Below are 19,886 nucleotides of genomic sequence, written 5' to 3' on the forward strand. Positions count from 1 at the left end.
ACATAGTACGGACGATAATATAGTAAATACGAGGGAACGACTTAAAATGATATCAATTATTATAAAAAGGACTATGAAATATGCCAAAAAGTCATAAACGATCACCAATTATAACACGGAAAACTCTGTATTGGATTCTTAGTGTATCTGTTGTGTGTTATTTATTCCATCTATCTGTTGATGTCCAGAATTTGTCTAGATTTGTTGAAACGGATCCCAACGATGTTTTCTACCTCCTCAAAGATCCAGTCAACCTTCTCATTCTGCACCCTAAAGTGTAAGTATTTCATTATAGATTTATGGCAAACGGAAAGATGAAGAATGTTTACAGAACCTACCTTGTAGACACCCTCTTTTAAACTCAACCTAAGTTATTTAAAGTTTTTAAATTGACAACGACCTATAACTTCCTTGACAAGTTGTTCCGATAACCTTTCTTCTCATACTATATAGCTGTGGAATATTAAAAGAATCTAAACTATCTTCTATAGGTTGCATGTATTCTTATATATATATATATATATATATATATATATAATGTCTAAAAATAGCAACAATCAACATTCAATCTAATTAAGCGTGGATCAGTTTGTGAAAATAAACTGATACAGTTACTGAATTAAAATTATATAAATGTCTAAGAATATAACTAAAATTAGTGTGTTTTAGTTATATTCTTAGACATTTATATATATATATATATATATATATATATATATATATATATATATATACTCTTAAATGATCCTACACCTGGGGAACATTCTTTGAATCTAAACTATCCTCCCATACCGTTGCCAGGGGGATTCGAGGGGTTCTTTTGACACACCCCTCCCTCAACACATTTGAAAACAAATTAGCACTGTTAAAGCCGACATTCTGTTTAAATTGTAACTGTAAAAGTTGAATATGATTGTAGCGACACCCACCCCCCCCCTTTTTTGGAAATTTCTGGCTACATGCATCTTTATAGTTATTATACCCATAATGATGATTGAGCTTCAAAAATGTATTGAATTGGGATAGCTAACACCCTTCCCATGTTTTATCATATATGCTGGATTTTATCAACGGTAGCCACAGGACCGAACAACTAAGTGGACAAACATTATCAACGATAGCCACAGGACCGAACAACTAAGTGGACAAACAAGAGTTTGTCCTCTGAAGTCTACGAAATGGCGTTAATAAATTTAGTCGTTCATTTTATTAAAAGATTTAAGTTTAGGGCTGCATTGAACCAATCGCGCTTCTCTACAACTAAACACCATAGATTTGAATTCGGAGTGTACTGTACTGCTATGACTTGCTGTATCTGTTTGTCCATCCTATTGCTTTAATTTCAATCCCAACGATAACAAAGTTTAATAGGCTAGCAGGATGTACATCAATTCCATAGGAGAAAAAATCTTAAAGGTGTTGATTGGATACTGAATATTTTAGCATGATAAGTTAACGTACTCTATAACAATTTTTCATCTTATCAAGTCAGAAATATGACAGTTGTTTTCCATTCGTTTAATGTGTTTGAGCCTTTGATTTTGCCATTTGACACATGTTTGATTACAGACCGTTTAGATTTTCCGCGGAATTCGGTATTGTTGTTATTTTACTTTCTACATGTATGACCACTAGGAACTATTTAAAATTGCATCTTCGTATATTCATGAGGATTTTATTTATTAAATCACATAATAAGAGAGTTGTTTTGTTAGACCAAAATCAAATTTCGAATAAATTCGTCTAAATGAAACTAGTATACAATTTAAATATAATTGAACCGTCTTTTTTATAAGTGTTTTCGTTTGATCAAATCGAATTTCTAAATGTATGATATGCACTTTATTGTTTTTAGGGTTGAAATACAAATACTAAACAGACATTCCCAGATGACCCTGGACTTTGCAGAGTTTTACATGACAGAACAGTTATCCTTCGGAAATTCGACAACGCTGGTTAATATGGTGGCAAATCCTGTCGATCGATCAGTGTCTCTCAAAGTCAATACATTCCTCGATCTATTACACAGTTAGTATATTTAACAATAAAATTGAGAATGGAAATGGGGAATGTGTCAAAAAGACCACAACCCGACCAAAGAGCAGACAACAGCCGAAGGTCACTAATTGGTCTTCAATGCAGCGAGAAAATCCCTCACCCGGTGGGGTCCTCAGCTGGCCCCTAATTAAAATTGTGTACTTATTCAGTGAAAATGGACGTCACACTTAATTAAACTCCAAAACATAAAGATAAACTAAAAATCAAAAACATTAACAAATCTTGTTATTTGATAACACTGCTAGAATCCAGTTGGCCGTTTGTTACTCAAGTTCAAATCTAATTTCTAAATCTAGTACACCGTGGCAGTAAGTGTAATATAACTGTGGAATCTGTTGATTGCTAAGTAAAAACAGATTACTGAACTACGCCCAAATGCCAAATAGGTAACAAGGTAACAAGAATTGCTCAGTCGTTTCCAAATCAATGTAAAAAGTGAAATAAAAAAAAAAAATACTAAACTCTGACAAAATTCAGAACGAAAATTCCCTAATCAAATGGCAAAATCAAATGATAAAACACATCAAACGAATGGACTGCAGCTGTCATATTCCTGACTTGGTGCAGGCATTTTCAAATGTAGAAAATGGTGGATTGAACCTGGTTGAATAGCGCTAAACCTTATTTCTAACTTTTACATTGTTTCCAAATCAATGCGGCGTAAAGCAACCATCAATCAATCAATCCAAATCATTGTAAAAGTTAGTAAAGAGAATTGCTCTTTTGTTTCCAAATCAATGTCAAAGTTAGTAAAGAGAATTGCTCAGACGTTTACAAATTAATGTCAAAATTAGAAAAGAGAATTGCTCAGTCGTTTACAAATCAATGTCAAAGTCGGTAAAGAGAATTGCTCAGTCGTTTCCAAATCAATGTAAAAAGTTAGTAAAGAGAATTTTTTTTCTCAGTCGTTTCCAAATCAATGTAAAAGTTAGTAAAGAGAATTGCTCAGTCGTTTCCAAACAATGTAAAAGTAAGTAAAGAGAATTACTCAGACGTTTCCAAATCAATGTCAAAATTAGTAAAGAGACTTGCTCAGTCGTTTCCAAATCGATGTAAAAGTTAGTAAAGAGAATTACTCAGACGTTTCCAAAGTAATGTCAAAATTAGTAAAGAGAATTGCTCAGTCGTTTACAAATCAATGTCAAATTTGGTAAAGAGAATTGCTCAGTCGTTTCCAAATCAATGTAAAAAGTTAGTAAAGAGAATTTTTTTCTCTCAGTCGTTTCCAAATCAATGTAAAAGTTAGCAAAGAGAATTGCTCAGTCGTTTCCAAACAATGTAAAAGTCAGTAAAGAGAATTACTCAGACGTTTCCAAATCAATGTCAAATTAGTAAAGATAATTGCTCGGTCGTTTCCAAATCAACGTCAAATTTAGTAAAGAGAATTGCTCAGTCGTTTCCAAATCAATGTCAAAGTTAGTGAAGAGAATTGCTCAGTTGTTCTCAAATCAATGTCAAAGTTAGTAAATATAATGGCTTCGTCGTTTCCAAACAATGTAAAAGTCAGTAAAGAGAATTACTCAGACGTTTCCAAATCAATGTCAAATTAGTAAAGATAATTGCTCGGTCGTTTCCAAATCAACGTCAAATTTAGTAAAGAGAATTGCTGAGTCGTTTCCAAATCAATGTCAAAGTTAGTGAAGAGAATTGCTCAGTTGTTCTCAAATCAATGTCAAAGTTAATAACTATAATGGCTTCGTCGTTTCCAAATCAATGTAAAAGTTAGTAAATAGAATTGCTCAGTCGTTTCCAAATCAATGTAAAAGTAAGTAAATAGAATTGCTCAGTCGTTTCCAAATCAATGTGAAAGTTAGTAAATATAATTGTTCGGTCGTTTCCAAATCAATGTAAAAGTTAGTAAAGAGAATTGCTCAGTCGGTACCAAATCAATGTAAAAGTTAGTAAAGAGAATTGCTCAGTCGGTACCAAATCAATGTAAAAGTTAGTAAAGAAAATTGCTCAGTCGTTTCCAAATCAATGTCAAAGTTAGTGAAAGAATTGCTCAGTCGTTTCCAAATCAATGTAAAAGTTAGTAAATATAATTGCTTCGTCGTTTCCAAATCAATGTAAAAGTTAGTAAATAGAATTGCTCAGTCATTTCCAAATCAATGTAAAAGTTCGTAAATAGAATTGCTCAGTCATTTACAAGTCAATGTGAAAGTTAGTAAATATAATTGCTCGGTCGTTTCCAAATCAATGTAAAAGTTAGAAAAGAGAATTGCTGAGTCGTTTCCAAATCAATGTAAAAGTTAGTAAATAGAATTGCTCAGTCATTTCCAGATCAATGTAAAAGTTTGTAAATAGAATTGCTCAATCATTTACAAATCAATGTGAAAGTTAGTAAATATAATTGCTCGGTCGTTTCCAAATCAATGTAAAAGTTAGTAAAGAGAATTGCTCAGTCGTTTTCAAATCAATGTAAAAGTTAGTAAAGAGAATTGCTCAGTCTTTTCCAAACAATGTAAAAGTAAGTAAAGAGAATTACTCAGACGTTTCCAAATCAATGTCAAAATTAGTAAAGAGACTTGCTCAGTCGTTTCCAAATCGATGTAAAAGTTAGTAAAGAGAATTACTCAGACGTTTCCAAATTAATGTCAAAATTAGTAAAGAGAATTGCTCAGTCGTTTACAAATCAATGTCAAATTTGGTAAAGAGAATTGCTCAGTCGTTTCCAAATCAATGTAAAAAGTTAGTAAAGAGAATTTTTTTCTCTCAGTTGTTTCCAAATCAATGTAAAAGTTAGCAAAGAGAATTGCTCAGTCGTTTCCAAACAATGTAAAAGTCAGTAAAGAGAATTACTCAGACGTTTCCAAATCAATGTCAAATTAGTAAAGATAATTGCTCGGTCGTTTCCAAATCAACGTCAAATTTAGTAAAGAGAATTGCTCAGTCGTTTCCAAATCAATGTCAAAGTTAGTGAAGAGAATTGCTCAGTTGTTCTCAAATCAATGTCAAAGTTAGTAAATATAATGGCTTCGTCGTTTCCAAACAATGTAAAAGTCAGTAAAGAGAATTACTCAGACGTTTCCAAATCAATGTCAAATTAGTAAAGATAATTGCTCGGTCGTTTCCAAATCAACGTCAAATTTAGTAAAGAGAATTGCTGAGTCGTTTCCAAATCAATGTCAAAGTTAGTGAAGAGAATTGCTCAGTTGTTCTCAAATCAATGTCAAAGTTAATAACTATAATGGCTTCGTCGTTTCCAAATCAATGTAAAAGTTAGTAAATAGAATTGCTCAGTCGTTTCCAAATCAATGTAAAAGTAAGTAAATAGAATTGCTCAGTCGTTTCCAAATCAATGTGAAAGTTAGTAAATATAATTGTTCGGTCGTTTCCAAATCAATGTAAAAGTTAGTAAAGAGAATTGCTCAGTCGGTACCAAATCAATGTAAAAGTTAGTAAAGAGAATTGCTCAGTCGGTACCAAATCAATGTAAAAGTTAGTAAAGAAAATTGCTCAGTCGTTTCCAAATCAATGTCAAAGTTAGTGAAAGAATTGCTCAGTCGTTTCCAAATCAATGTAAAAGTTAGTAAATATAATTGCTTCGTCGTTTCCAAATCAATGTAAAAGTTAGTAAATAGAATTGCTCAGTCATTTCCAAATCAATGTAAAAGTTCGTAAATAGAATTGCTCAGTCATTTACAAGTCAATGTGAAAGTTAGTAAATATAATTGCTCGGTCGTTTCCAAATCAATGTAAAAGTTAGAAAAGAGAATTGCTGAGTCGTTTCCAAATCAATGTAAAAGTTAGTAAATAGAATTGCTCAGTCATTTCCAGATCAATGTAAAAGTTTGTAAATAGAATTGCTCAATCATTTACAAATCAATGTGAAAGTTAGTAAATATAATTGCTCGGTCGTTTCCAAATCAATGTAAAAGTTAGTAAAGAGAATTGCTCAGTCGTTTTCAAATCAATGTAAAAGTTAGTAAAGAGAATTGCTCAGTCTTTTCCAAACAATGTAAAAGTAAGTAAAGAGAATTACTCAGACGTTTCCAAATCAATGTCAAAATTAGTAAAGAGACTTGCTCAGTCGTTTCCAAATCGATGTAAAAGTTAGTAAAGAGAATTACTCAGACGTTTCCAAATTAATGTCAAAATTAGTAAAGAGAATTGCTCAGTCGTTTACAAATCAATGTCAAATTTGGTAAAGAGAATTGCTCAGTCGTTTCCAAATCAATGTAAAAAGTTAGTAAAGAGAATTTTTTTCTCTCAGTTGTTTCCAAATCAATGTAAAAGTTAGCAAAGAGAATTGCTCAGTCGTTTCCAAACAATGTAAAAGTCAGTAAAGAGAATTACTCAGACGTTTCCAAATCAATGTCAAATTAGTAAAGATAATTGCTCGGTCGTTTCCAAATCAACGTCAAATTTAGTAAAGAGAATTGCTCAGTCGTTTCCAAATCAATGTCAAAGTTAGTGAAGAGAATTGCTCAGTTGTTCTCAAATCAATGTCAAAGTTAGTAAATATAATGGCTTCGTCGTTTCCAAACAATGTAAAAGTCAGTAAAGAGAATTACTCAGACGTTTCCAAATCAATGTCAAATTAGTAAAGATAATTGCTTGGTCGTTTCCAAATCAACGTCAAATTTAGTAAAGAGAATTGCTGAGTCGTTTCCAAATCAATGTCAAAGTTAGTGAAGAGAATTGCTCAGTTGTTCTCAAATCAATGTCAAAGTTAATAACTATAATGGCTTCGTCGTTTCCAAATCAATGTCAAAGTTAGTAAATAGAATTGCTCAGTCGTTTCCAAATCAATGTAAAAGTAAGTAAATAGAATTGCTCAGTCGTTTCAAAATCAATGTGAAAGTTAGTAAATATAATTGTTCGGTCGTTTCCAAATCAATGTAAAAGTTAGTAAAGAGAATTGCTCAGTCGGTACCAAATCAATGTAAACGTTAGTAAAGAGAATTGCTCAGTCGGTACGAAATCAATGTAAAAGTTAGTAAAGAAAATTGCTCAGTCGTTTCCAAATCAATGTCAAAGTTAGTGAAAGAATTGCTCAGTCGTTTCCAAATCAATGTAAAAGTTAGTAAATATAATTGCTTCGTCGTTTCCAAATCAATGTAAAAGTTAGTAAATAGAATTGCTCAGTCATTTCCAAATCAATGTAAAAGTTCGTAAATAGAATTGCTCAGTCATTTACAAGTCAATGTGAAAGTTAGTAAATATAATTGCTCGGTCGTTTCCAAATCAATGTAAAAGTTAGAAAAGAGAATTGCTGAGTCGTTTCCAAATCAATGTAAAAGTTAGTAAATAGAATTGCTCAGTCATTTCCAGATCAATGTAAAAGTTTGTAAATAGAATTGCTCAATCATTTACAAATCAATGTGAAAGTTAGTAAATATAATTGCTCGGTTGTTTCCAAATCAATGTAAAAGTTAGTAAAGAGAATTGCTCAGTCGTTTTCAAATCAATGTAAAAGTTAGTAAAGAGAATTGCTCAGTCGTTTCCAAATCAATGTAAAAGTTAGTAAAGAGAATTGCTCAGTCGTTTACAAATCAATGTAAAAGTAAGTGAAGAGAAATGCTCAGTTGTTTCAGAATCCATTAAACAATTATGGGTATAGTGATTCGTTCCTGAATTCATTAAACAGTAAGTTTAGAGCATTGCTCAGTTGTTCCTGAATCCAATACATTAAAGAATAAGTATAGGAATGATGTATACTTACTGTTGAAAGAATTCAGGAACGACTTAGAAATTCACTGTACCTATTGTTTAATTGATTCTTTTCTTAGTGTTTGATTGATTCATGAACGATTGCGGATTCCTCTATACCTTCTGTTTAATTGACACAGGAATGACTGAGCATTTCTCTATACTTACTGTTTAATGGATTCTGAAACGATTTATGAATCCTCTATACTTGTTTCATAATGGATTCAGGAACGTTTTAGAATTCCTCTTTACTTACTGTTTAACGGATTCAGGAACGACTTAGCATTCCTCTATACTTATTGTTTAATGTATTGGATTCAGGAACAACTGAGTAATCCTCTACACTTACTGTTTAATTAATTCTTGTCATATAAAAGAGAAGATGTGGTAGTATTGCCAATGAGACAACTCTCCACGAGAGACCAAACGACACAGAAATTAACAACTATAGGTCACCGTACGGCCTTCAACAATGAGCAAAGCCCATAATGCATAGTCAGCTACAAGAGGCCCCGAAATGGCAAATGTAAAAACAATTGTTAGTTTCTTTGACACGACATTCCAACTTACCGGTACACATATTAAAATATGTAAATTAATATTACCTAGCACTTAAAATGATAAATATATTATGACTTGTATATCGTTTTTATTTTTAGTTTCTATTGATTGGAAAATCCACAGTAAGAACAAAGGTACAAAGACATACACTCAAATAGAGGAAGAAATCCGTGTCAAATGTCCAATGTTATTCAAATACGTCATTGGAGATCTGCTGTATGAGTATCATCATATTCTCATGGACAGGATTCAACTAAAATACTCATCTGAACCTAGTATTGCTCTCATGTGATCTAGCATAATCTGTGATATTTTATTCAATTTTTTATTAAATGAAAGAATTAAAATGATGTGTTTGTGGCTATCTCAATCAGCATAGAAAGCAGATTGGCTTCATTGTTTTGTTTGGTTAGTACATAAATGTAGGATTCAATGCCAGATTTTGAACAGAAGTCTTGGACTATTATATTAGAGATTTATAATTTGTGCTTATTTTCTGAAATAATTCTTACAATTGATAATTTGATCATTTGATTTTAATATTACATTTCTAAACTATACAAAAAAAATAAGATGATGTGGAATGACTACCAATAGGACACCTCTATATAAGAGACCAAATGACACAGAAATTAACATACGTCTCCCCCTATTGTTGGTATGGTTTTTAGTGCTCAGGCTGTTATATAGTGTTTAGTGCACTGTTTGTCTTTTCATGGTTAGTTTTTCTTCAAGTTATGAGTCTTGAATATTTCCATGGCACTTGAAGGAGTGCCTCATTCTACAAAATAAAAGAGCCAATATGTGTCCTGTTTCAAGGCAACATTTCTTCCCCCCTAGTAAACATGCCCTTACTATGGGTAGTCGAAACTTCAGCCTTTTATTATATTTAAAAAAATTTTGGGGGGCAGAGGAAGCCAGAGTCCGAGAGAAAACCACAGACCTTCGGTAGGAAAACAGACAATCTTAGTCAATCATGATTGGAGTCAAATGCGCCTAAATATATATAAGCTGTGTGGGATTCAAACTGACAATCTCAGTGTTGACAGGCTAGTGATACAGCAGTTCAACCACTTGACCACTTCTACCACCAAGGCCCATTCTGGACAATAAGCAAACTACTATCAATCAAATGATATATTTTACTAGTATAACAAACTACAGTAACGCTAAATCCTAGTAGACCTTTACTTTTCAAAGTAGCAATCCTTCTAACTTTGTTTGTGACATCACATAATTTAACCTACATGATTTCATCATGTCACTAGTCATATGTATTACAGATAAAGCTTGTCATATAGAGGACTCCTTATTTTAAGTAGGATGATGCTGTTTTTTTCTCTCTAGTTTTCTGTATATTTCGAAAAAATATTTCTTTCTATATTCCTTTTTTTAACACTCAGTCAGAATATTGTCAGTTTTCATCATTAAACAACCATTTATATAATTGCCCTGTTTGGTTTTCCATTCTTCTACAGCATCTTATCCCTTAATCATGCTCATTGAAGCATGAACTGTAACTTATGCCTGCTTTTGAAGCACACATTGAATGTTATACCTACTTTAATGTAATAAAGATTGAAATATACACATCTTAATTATGCAATTTTAAAACATACAAAAAGTACAAAGATTGGGATAAATAAAATAATCAATTTATTTGCAAAGTTCTTGTTATTGTAAATTGTTGAATACACATATACGTAAATGAACACTTTACATTTCTTAAATAAACAGCCATATTAAACACAATCTAGTGATGATTTTTAATCTATCAATTCTGTCTGAATACAACACTTTAATGAATTTTGTATATTCTGTTTAAATATGATAAAAGTTGGAATTCCATATTTCTGGTAAACTTTTAGCAGATGTGGTTAAAATTGCCAAAAATTATCAAATTTGATATTAATGGCATAGTGTCTTGGCAGATATTTATATGTATGGTATGTAAGCTTATAACATTGGAATAAGACACAGTCACAACTCAACATGTATAAAAGGAAAATCAATCAATCTCATAGTGAGGTTTCCATATTATGGAGATGTGGTTACTATAATAACTGATTGTTCTACATTGAAATACTAGTATTTTTATGAGGGAAAAATCTTTGTTTCATTACAATGTTGTTTAAATATCAAAGGCAATTAATTATACACTGGTAAAGATTTTTCTTATCAAAAGTTGGGATGCTTTTTACACCATATCTGCATTATAAAACTAAAAAACTTAGAAGGAAAAAATCTTTCACTGAAATGTAATGTATGCTTAAAGAGATGACAGTCAGAGGCTGGGTATTTTGGCTCAAATCTCAAGTGTGAGTTATGTACATACAACCTACTTTTATTATAAGCTTATTGTTTATCTTGTGCACTTAAGGGGGCTCGCGGGTCTAAATCATTTTTTTTTTATTTAATATAGGATCTCCTTATATTTTTCTACAAATGAACTTTATCTTATACTTAATAGAAAAATGAAATAAAAAGATGGGGTCACTGTTCATTTACGCCCACAATCTACCTTCGAAAGAAACATATATTTTTGTTGATGTCATTTTTTTCTGTTGAACTAATAGGAGAAATAGCGGTAATATCGAAATAAAAAAAGAACTAAATCACAGAAATCGCTAAAATTTTACAATTATTTAGTTTATGTACAGCTTATTCGAAAACAACAATAAAAAATATAGGTCGCCGATGATTTAAAAAATATATTTCAATTTTAATGCTAAAAATTGGCATTTTTGCACCAAAGGGAGATAATTTGGAGCTTTTTCAATAATATGTACATTTTAAACAGTCACCTGGGGCCAACACGAATTGATTTTTTGTACCATATGATAAAGTAACAACTACTTAAGGTAACAGATAAAATTTGTAATGAAAAATAAATGTTTCATTTTTTTCTGAAAATCTTATACCCGCGAGCCTCCTTAAACAAAAACAAATCATTAAACACTAAAAACTGTGCATGGTTAAATTATACAGCACCTAAGCTGACTATATATTTTACTCAGAGTAAGGCTGAGTCTGGCATATATTGTATTCACCTTGCCTGTCCGTACGTGTGTCCAACTAATAATTATCAGGTACTAAATTTGTATCTTGTGAGCACTTTAAATATATGTTGAACAGCAATTTCTTGTTTATGTGTGCTTTCTAATGCAATTATATACAATTGAATTAATGACAACTAAATCAACATCTAAACTTATCTTTACCACAGTTAAGATACTTAAAACAAAATAAAAGTTAGATTTCCTCATTTAATGAATGTATGTTTAATCTAACTATTTCTCCTTTACTGTAAAATTGAGAATTGAAATAGGAAATGTGACAAAGAGACAACAACCCAACTTATTTTCGTGGTTACTTTATTTCGTGTTTAGCCTTTTCTATCAAAATTTCGATTTAATTTCGCTATTTTTATATTCACTTGATGTTGTTAGACCAGGAAAGATCCAGGTTTTAAATTTTCAAGACAATTTATATTTGTGTTATTTTTCTTCAAGCGAAAGTAGCGAAAATAAATCGCACTTGTAAGTTAGTTGGTTTACAGTATTCACATGTGCCTTATTATACTACAAAATTATGAAACATCTGTTTAAGAACAAAATGTTAATCTAATCTGAGTCTACATACAATTTTTAGCTGCAAAAAATAACAATGCAAGTTAAAAAATTGTATTGGTTAAAAATGGGAATATTGGATATCTAGTGTTTTTAATGAGAAAGAAAAAATGATACTTTCAAATTTGTTTTACCTTATATTTCTTTGCCGTGGTCTAACATAGCTAGTTTTTTTGCTTAACTAGTTTTTTGTTAATAGTTGGAAGATAATAAGGTATCCATTAATGAAGAAGAGTATTATAAAGGACAATTATGGCAGTACACATTTAAGCAAAAATGATTCAAATAATCAATTAATCTTAGGCCTATGCTTATATAATTTTGTCTTTCATTCAAATCAAGTATGAAATATAAAATATAATAAATTAATAATAAATTTTGAAATATTCAATGTCTACTTCTATCTATTTATGTTGTCACACATTTACATAGGGAACCAAAATCTATAATTTCTACATGTTTTTAGACATACAGTTAATAATCCTTACATACAATGCATTTCCTTGACAATATTTTGTATTATTCAGAACAAAGTCAACATTACTAACAAACAGTTAACATAAACACAATCTCTTGAAACAATGTAACAAAATATGCTTCACATCAATTCAAATCTATTAGTCAGAAATAAATGGTCTAGTTCATCCAAATCCATAAAATATGCAAATTTTACACATGCTTAACTTAGTCCCATTTTGTTTTCCTTAACATGATACAAAATTTTCCAAAAAAATATTAAAACATAACGGAATGCTTAATTATACAGAAATAGTTAAAACTAAAATTGTAGAATGTCTTCAGTATAACTCATGTCCCAATTGCATGCCTTAAGCAGTTCTTCAAAATGAGTTGCTATTTCACAGAAATATTTTGGGTATGATTTCTTGATCACACTATTTACTCATCTAACTGAATTCATACCTTTTTCTCTTTATTCATTTCTGTCAATTTAATATATATTATATATGATGATTTTGGCTTTTATTTGCTCTAATTCTAAAGCTCTAAATAACACAGCTTTACGAACATAATGACATTTATAATCACAGTTTTTTGTGTAATTTCTTTTTTAAATTACTGCTTTGAAAAGTGCTTATTAATGCTGACAAAATATTTCTACAACTAAAAGCAATATGTATTATTCAAGGTCAACCATTCTGTATCATAAATATTGTAATATGTATGGTAAATCTTATGGAAGATTACCATATTTAACCAGGAATTCTGTAAAGAATATTATAAATAAGGTATACTGCATGCAATAGGCTCTGAAGTAAGGAAATATACAGTTAAAAGAGTCAGTCTTTCATATATTTTCCTCTTCTGGACTTCAATGTGACAAAATTTCTTGAAAAATGGAAATATGCAAATTTAGATATAATTATCTAGTGACATCAGATGGGTTACTGTACAAATTGACAAATCCTTACATCTTGGTCCATTATTGTTCCATCTGTGGTTAAACACATGAAATATTAACAGTAATACATGTACATGTATCTAATTATTTTAATATAGTGTTTTAGGAGAACTATTTGAATGCAAATTTCATGATTCAAACATATTTTTCAACTAGTTTATTAAGACTAACATATATATTATATATCACAATATCTTTTATTCAGAAATATTAGCTTTTTCATCTTCCCAAATGTACCCATAATTTACAGTTCATGCCCATAATTATTGAGACGGGTTCATCTATGAACTAATTGAAAAACTAAATTATAAAAAAAGTTTATCATTGTTTTTTGTTCACAATAGTTCATGACCTGCATGAGTGACCTTTGCACTTCCCATCGCCTTGGTTACTATCATGCTATGGCTTTTGCTTCAGGTAAAAAGGCTTCCCAACATTTGATTAACTGTAAAATAAATTAAAAGCAAAAATAGAAGATATTTTTTTCTTCATACAGTATTTTATAAAGTTAACTATTTACTCTCCATTTGAGTATATATAAAACAGACTTTAAGATATTAATTAAATCTTTGGTCTAAAATAAATGTAATGAAAACCTGTTAGCTGTATATAAATGTCTTGTTTAAAGTCATATGAAACGAGTGAGTGGTGGAAAAAAATGTTTATCCAATTCTTGAACCAATGCATGTATATATCATAGATTTAGTCCTCTGTGCACGATTTTCTCATTTTTTACGCAAATATATCGTATAATCGTCAATTTTTTCTCTCTCTGTCTGTTATGATTTAAAAAATATGGCTGCTCATTAAATGACGTGTTTTGAAGCCGAAGTATACCGATTGTCACCTTATAGTAAACAAATAACAAAAAGCATGGGTATTTAGCACGTGTTTAACATGTACAATCAGATACTTGTTTATTTTAATGACAGATCCATGCGTATTGCGATCACCGGATTTTTACGAGGAGGGTTACGCTCAGGTCACTATGCATACGGAAAATATGTCGGCGAATTGCTTCCTGGAAGGAAGCAATTACTAATAAGTTAACTTTTTGTAAATGTGGACAAATTAAAGAATTTTCCTCAGAAAAAAGTATATGTACTTAAGTTGTATAATGAAAACTATCCATTTAGTTATAAAAAACATATGTGTATTTTTTTTTAATTTGAGGTTTCTTATGACTTAAACATATATATACATATACAGAATACCAACTGTGCAAGGGCTGTACAGCCAGTCAAGGTTGTTAAAAACTTCCATTTGTTGTATACAGAGTTAACAAAAAGTTTAGAAAAAAATATTTTATTAAAAAAAAATCAATAAAATATTTCGAATATTTTAATCTTTATTATTAAGAATTTGTCATGTAAAAATTGCAAATTAAGATGTAGATTTAAAATTATTTGTTGCTAAACTTTTTTTTACTCAGAATAAATCTTGTAAATTACTTTAATATTTTTCTGTGTGTCACTGATGTTGTTCATTAGTTTTACAATGTGTACTAAGCTATGTTATCCCTTTTCAGAAATTGATAAGAGAAACAAATCTAACATGGTAAACTTTAACACTTTCAGTTATAATTGAGACAAGTTTGATTTTGTTACTTGTTTTTTGTTGAAGAGAGAGTGTTGACCTCTTGATGTCTTTCAGCATTTTTGAGTCATTGGGTTGCTGTCTCATTGACATATATTCGACATCTCCTTTTATTCATATTTAAAAAGGAATTCATGAATTAATTAATTCTACTTTACTCAAATATAAGAAAAATGCATTCATTCATTTATATTTGAGAATGTCTTGAATGAATCTAAAAACTTTGCAGGAAATGCTAGACCAAGAATTCAGTCATGTATACTTGATTTGTATAGGTAATCATTTGCTATATGATTCAGATCCAATTTTGTAAATAGTTGCTACCTGATCCATAAATGTCTCAATTCACATAAAATCTCCAGATCTAAAGAAATAAAGAAATAAAAAGTTGCAATGTGTGAAAATTTTTGTCTAACTTATAATAGGACCAATTTCATTGTCATATTTTTGAAACCCTAACATTTGATAAGCCAGTTACCTTTTGTTGATTTTCCATAAGCTGCTCTAGATATCTAACTACAGTTGTTTTAAAGTCTTCTACTCTGTGTCTATCAAATCTTCCCATTTCTTTCCTTATTGTCTGAGAAATCTTTTCAAAGTCTTCCTTTCCTTTCTCAACTTTTTCTGACCACTGAATATAATAAAACACGTAATTAAGAAAATTAAAAGATATTTTTAGAGTTAGGCATTTTAAGATTACATTGTTTGTTATACCACATTAATTCTATGGCTGAAATACAACATTCCTATGATGAACTGTATAAACGATTCAAAAAGTAATGGTTGCCCAGTCCTCATTGCCACAATGTAACTTTTAACGCGTTATCTTTCCTTCCACTAGCTGTAGTCTAGTCACCACAGCCACCCTTTAACTTTTGCCTAGTCACCACAACCACTCACTAGCTGTTGTCACAGTCATCAACTAACTGGTGCCAGGTCATCACTTCCAACCGTTGCTGTTGTATAGTTATTACTCCCACCTTTAAAATATTTTATCTCTTTACTTGTTGCTCAACTCCCTATTTTAATGATCAATGGAGAGAGAGATAACTTATTATATGACCCACTTCCCCTTCCCCTCATTCCCACGGATTCTAAATAGGTCTCTCTTCCCTGTTATGATGATGATAATGATGGTAATATCAACTTAGCAGTCCTGTTGGATTTTAAGAAAGCTTTTGATGTAGTAAATCATGATATTCTCTGTAAAAAACTTGAAATTTATGGATTTGATAATGATGCTGTTTCTTTCTTTAAATCATATTTAAATGAAAGAACTCAACAAGTACAAATTGGTAATGCTCATTCTGAAAAACTTTTTTCAAGTATGGTGCCCCCAAGGCTCCATATAAGGACCCCTTCTGTTTATACTATGCATAAACGACCTTCCTATCTATATGAAAAATTGTTGCACTGATTTATATGCTGATGATTCAACTTTACATCTTTCTGGTAATTGTTATCAGTCCGGAATGCGGTTCGATAAAATTGCTCCCCTTGTTTATTTCGCTCTCCTGTCAATCATGTAATTTCGCTACCTCCAATGGTAGATGCTACAACGATGGGTGTCGTCAAGAAAGGTACGATTAAAGGAATCAGCTAGGAATTAGACGATCACCATTGGTATAGGTGAGTTGTTTAATAGTTGTTGCATTGGGATAAATGCATGTTTTGGATTAATTCGTAATCAGGAATAGCTGGGAAGAAAAGAAACGTGTTGCTACGTGAACCCGGAAAGGCCAGGACGAATTTAAAAAAAAAATCTAGAGACGATCGTTCTGAGTGTGCCACCTACACATTCAAACGTGTACACAAGCACAGTATTCCCTATCTATGTAATGTGTTTTCATAATTAAGTGATATAGAGCAAAAAAAGGTAGCAGTTTTTTGTGTCTTGTTGTTAAGCATTTCCAGGGGCGATAATGTTATTTTTCACGGTGTGTTTGATAGGTTTGTTACATTGTAACATTATATAATACACACTCATAAAGTGGATTAAAATAGCCTCCCACACTCAATTAACTGAATTTCAATTATTCTGTTTACCGTAGTGCTATTACATAAGACTTCGGAGGTTCATATCACTTATATTCAACGTTTTTATATCGGATTTTTTTTTTACTATTGATGTTAAACGGTTCATAGTAAAAAAAAAATCCGATAAAACCGTTGAATGTAAATGATATGAACCTCAGAAGTCTTATATATTGTCCTTTAATATAAGACCGGAGGTTCATATCATTTACATTCAACATTGTTTATCTAATTTTTGTTTACTTTCAATGTTGAACGGTTCAACATTGGTAGTTAAAAAAAAATCCGATAAAAATTAATGGTTCAACATTGATAGTAAAAATAAATCTGATAAGCATGTTGAATGTAAATGATATGAAACTCTCGAGCCTGACATTATTGGGCTATTGATCATTAGTTCTTTATCCTAACTAAATGTTTTTTGTGGTGTATATTACAAAAAGGTGTGTGGGGGAGGGGGGGGGGGGGGGGTAAAACACCAAAATACCTTAACAATCCTACAATATAAAAAAAATAAGATTTGGTATGCCAATGAGACACCTGTCAACAAGATACCAAAATGACACAGACATTAACAACTCTAGGTCACCGTACGGCCTTCAACAATGAGCAAAGCCCATACCGAATAGTCAGCTATAAAAGGCCACGATAAGACAATGTAAAACAATTAAAACGAGAAAACTAATATCTGTTTACAGAATGAGAAATATTTCGTATTCTAAAACTAGTGTTTCTCACATGTTTGTTAGACAAGTTGAAAATACAGACAAATGTTTAGTACGTATACCCATTCCCTCTTTTTCAATTCATCATTAGTTCAAGATACAGCTCTAAAGAATATGCAATAACCTAACATTGATAATTTAGCTAACAATAACTTCAGTACATTCTAACAAGTGAAGTGCATTTTTCTAACAAGTGAAGACCAATGAAAACATTTGATATGATTTGAAAACATGGCCAATTAAGTAGGATCTTGTGGTTTCGTAGACATAAATGATAATTCAACATTTCCTATTTATATTTTTCTTTATTTCATATTCTAGTATATTTAATAACATGTTTAAATTTTGTGACGCATCTGATTTATAAATCCAGTGCCAGATCCGGGAAAGAGCTCTTAGTTCCGATCCGTTTGTACGGGGAACATGTGGTTGCAACCCCCTCTTTAATTGCCTGTTCAATTTTTTGTTTGCAGTGTTGAAAAGGGAGTAAGACAGCAGTTTTATCAAGAAGTTATGTGAAAGTTCTGCTATACATCTGACAGCCAGGAATTATTCTGAAGTACACATGTCGACCAGAGACATGGAACAGAGAGGAGAGGTTTTAAAGTACCAGATGCTTATCTGAGATTCCAATTTGAACTAAAGAAAGCAATATATAAAGATATGTAGGAGAAATAATCTATATGAATTAAGTTATGCCACAAAAGGAACTTGTTTTTTTATATACAGAATTTGCCAAACGTATCCATAACAGAAGAGATGTAAATGCATCCTTTATATAGCCTTGCAATACTGATGGTAATAATTTATATAATTTCTGAGATGATATAGCAGTGCCATTGGTTTCCCTTTCTTCTTCTTCAAAGAATTTGATAATCTGAACTTTTTTTAAAAATTGGAGCCCTGTCCAAGAACAGTTAAAAGAGCATACATATGCTTAGTTTTCGTTATTTTTTAGAATCATCATTTTTTTTAAAATGAATCAGGTTGTACATTCTACATAAAATATGCCAGTCAACCGTAAATGTTAACATCCAAAAAGGTCTTTAGTATATTCATTTTTCAAACTTACAGAATATGTCAAAGGTTTAAGCATCCCAAACATTAAGTATGGGACTTGAGTTTTTGATTTGTCAATATCAAGCAAACTCGATATTTTCCATAATATCATAATAGTTCTGTGCTATTATTAAAAAAAAACAAAGGACTAACTCTTGCACAAAACTGTAACAGATTATCAAAGACTGTCTAGTTAGTACATTTTTAACCCAAGCCCCTGCTCTTTTAAGCACCGTCTTATCAACGGCTTGGCCGATTGTAAGTGTTCGGTGCAGAGACTGTAGACTTGAGACAATGACATGGAGGTAAGTATGTATAAGAACAACGTTTTCAAGCATATAGGCAGATTCGAGCTGGGGCTTTAGTCGGAAAAATTTGTTAGCTTAAACAAACAGGATTCACTGAAGCAGGACTGGAGCGAGCTCTCCTAAGCTCAGTCAGCGCCCACCCCCTCCTAATGTAAAATTCTGGATCGGTCACTGAATATTGGTTTTAACAGTGCGATGGAAGTCTTCAAATGAATAAAAAAAATAAAAAATAATGAAAGTCTTTGTGCTAGTTATTTACATACGGGAACGAAAATTTAACTTCAAATTGTGAAAAAGAGTGAGGGGTAAGATTCATTAAAAAAATATCGTCTAAATATTATGAATTCTGATCTTCTAAAACCTTATAGTGTTAAGTTTTGAAAGAAAAAAAATTGATTGATGGAGAATTGGACAATAAATGTTCGCGCTCAAACAAGAAAACCATACCCCCTTTGAAGTTCAAGGATTAACTTACTTCCTTGTTGATGGATTGTTTCCTGGCTTGCTTTGGTAGAGTATTGTTGCATGTTTCTATATACGCATGTGTTGTACATGAAATATGAAGACACCGGTGTATACTATAGTACTTGACTCAGTGGCGGATCAAATAAAATTTTCATAAGAGGGGGCCCACTGACTGTCTAAAAAGAGGGGGGGCGATTCCGTCACGCTTCAGTGATTCCCTATATAACCAACCAATTTTTTTCTGAAAATGGGCCCCCTAAATCCGACTCTGTGACTTGTAATAGTGAGCATGTATGAGACAAATAGAGTGAGCTGCCATATACGGTAAAAAATCATATAAGGGAACTTTGATATCCTTGAATCTGTTTCTGAGTTGTGA

At 31.3% G+C, this 19,886-nt stretch overlaps 1 protein-coding gene and 1 long non-coding RNA gene across 3 annotated transcripts in view; one reads left to right on the forward strand and one right to left on the reverse strand.

The window, feature by feature from the left end:
* The first annotated feature begins 10 nt into the window (after positions 1 to 10).
* Positions 11 to 8,618, forward strand: LOC143073450 (uncharacterized). Its single transcript, XR_012977503.1, has 3 exons — positions 11 to 277; positions 1,856 to 2,028; positions 8,370 to 8,618. It is a non-coding gene; the product is annotated as an uncharacterized LOC143073450 (long non-coding RNA).
* Positions 8,619 to 9,910: 1,292 nt separating this feature from the next.
* The window catches only part of LOC143073449 (sorting nexin-2-like), a 30,413-nt gene continuing 20,437 nt past the window's right edge, over positions 9,911 to 19,886 (reverse strand). For both annotated transcript variants that reach the window (XM_076249009.1, XM_076249010.1), the window contains 2 exons: positions 15,395 to 15,547; positions 9,911 to 13,765 (listed from right to left, as the gene is read on the reverse strand). In XM_076249009.1, the coding sequence (XP_076105124.1) occupies positions 13,715 to 13,765; positions 15,395 to 15,547 (204 nt within the window). In that variant the 3' untranslated portion in view covers positions 9,911 to 13,714. The remainder of the gene's footprint in view (positions 13,766 to 15,394; positions 15,548 to 19,886) is intronic.

The sequence above is a fragment of the Mytilus galloprovincialis genome, chromosome 4 (genome assembly GCF_965363235.1).
Source record: "Mytilus galloprovincialis chromosome 4, xbMytGall1.hap1.1, whole genome shotgun sequence".
Lineage (NCBI taxonomy): Eukaryota > Metazoa > Mollusca > Bivalvia > Mytilida > Mytilidae > Mytilus > Mytilus galloprovincialis.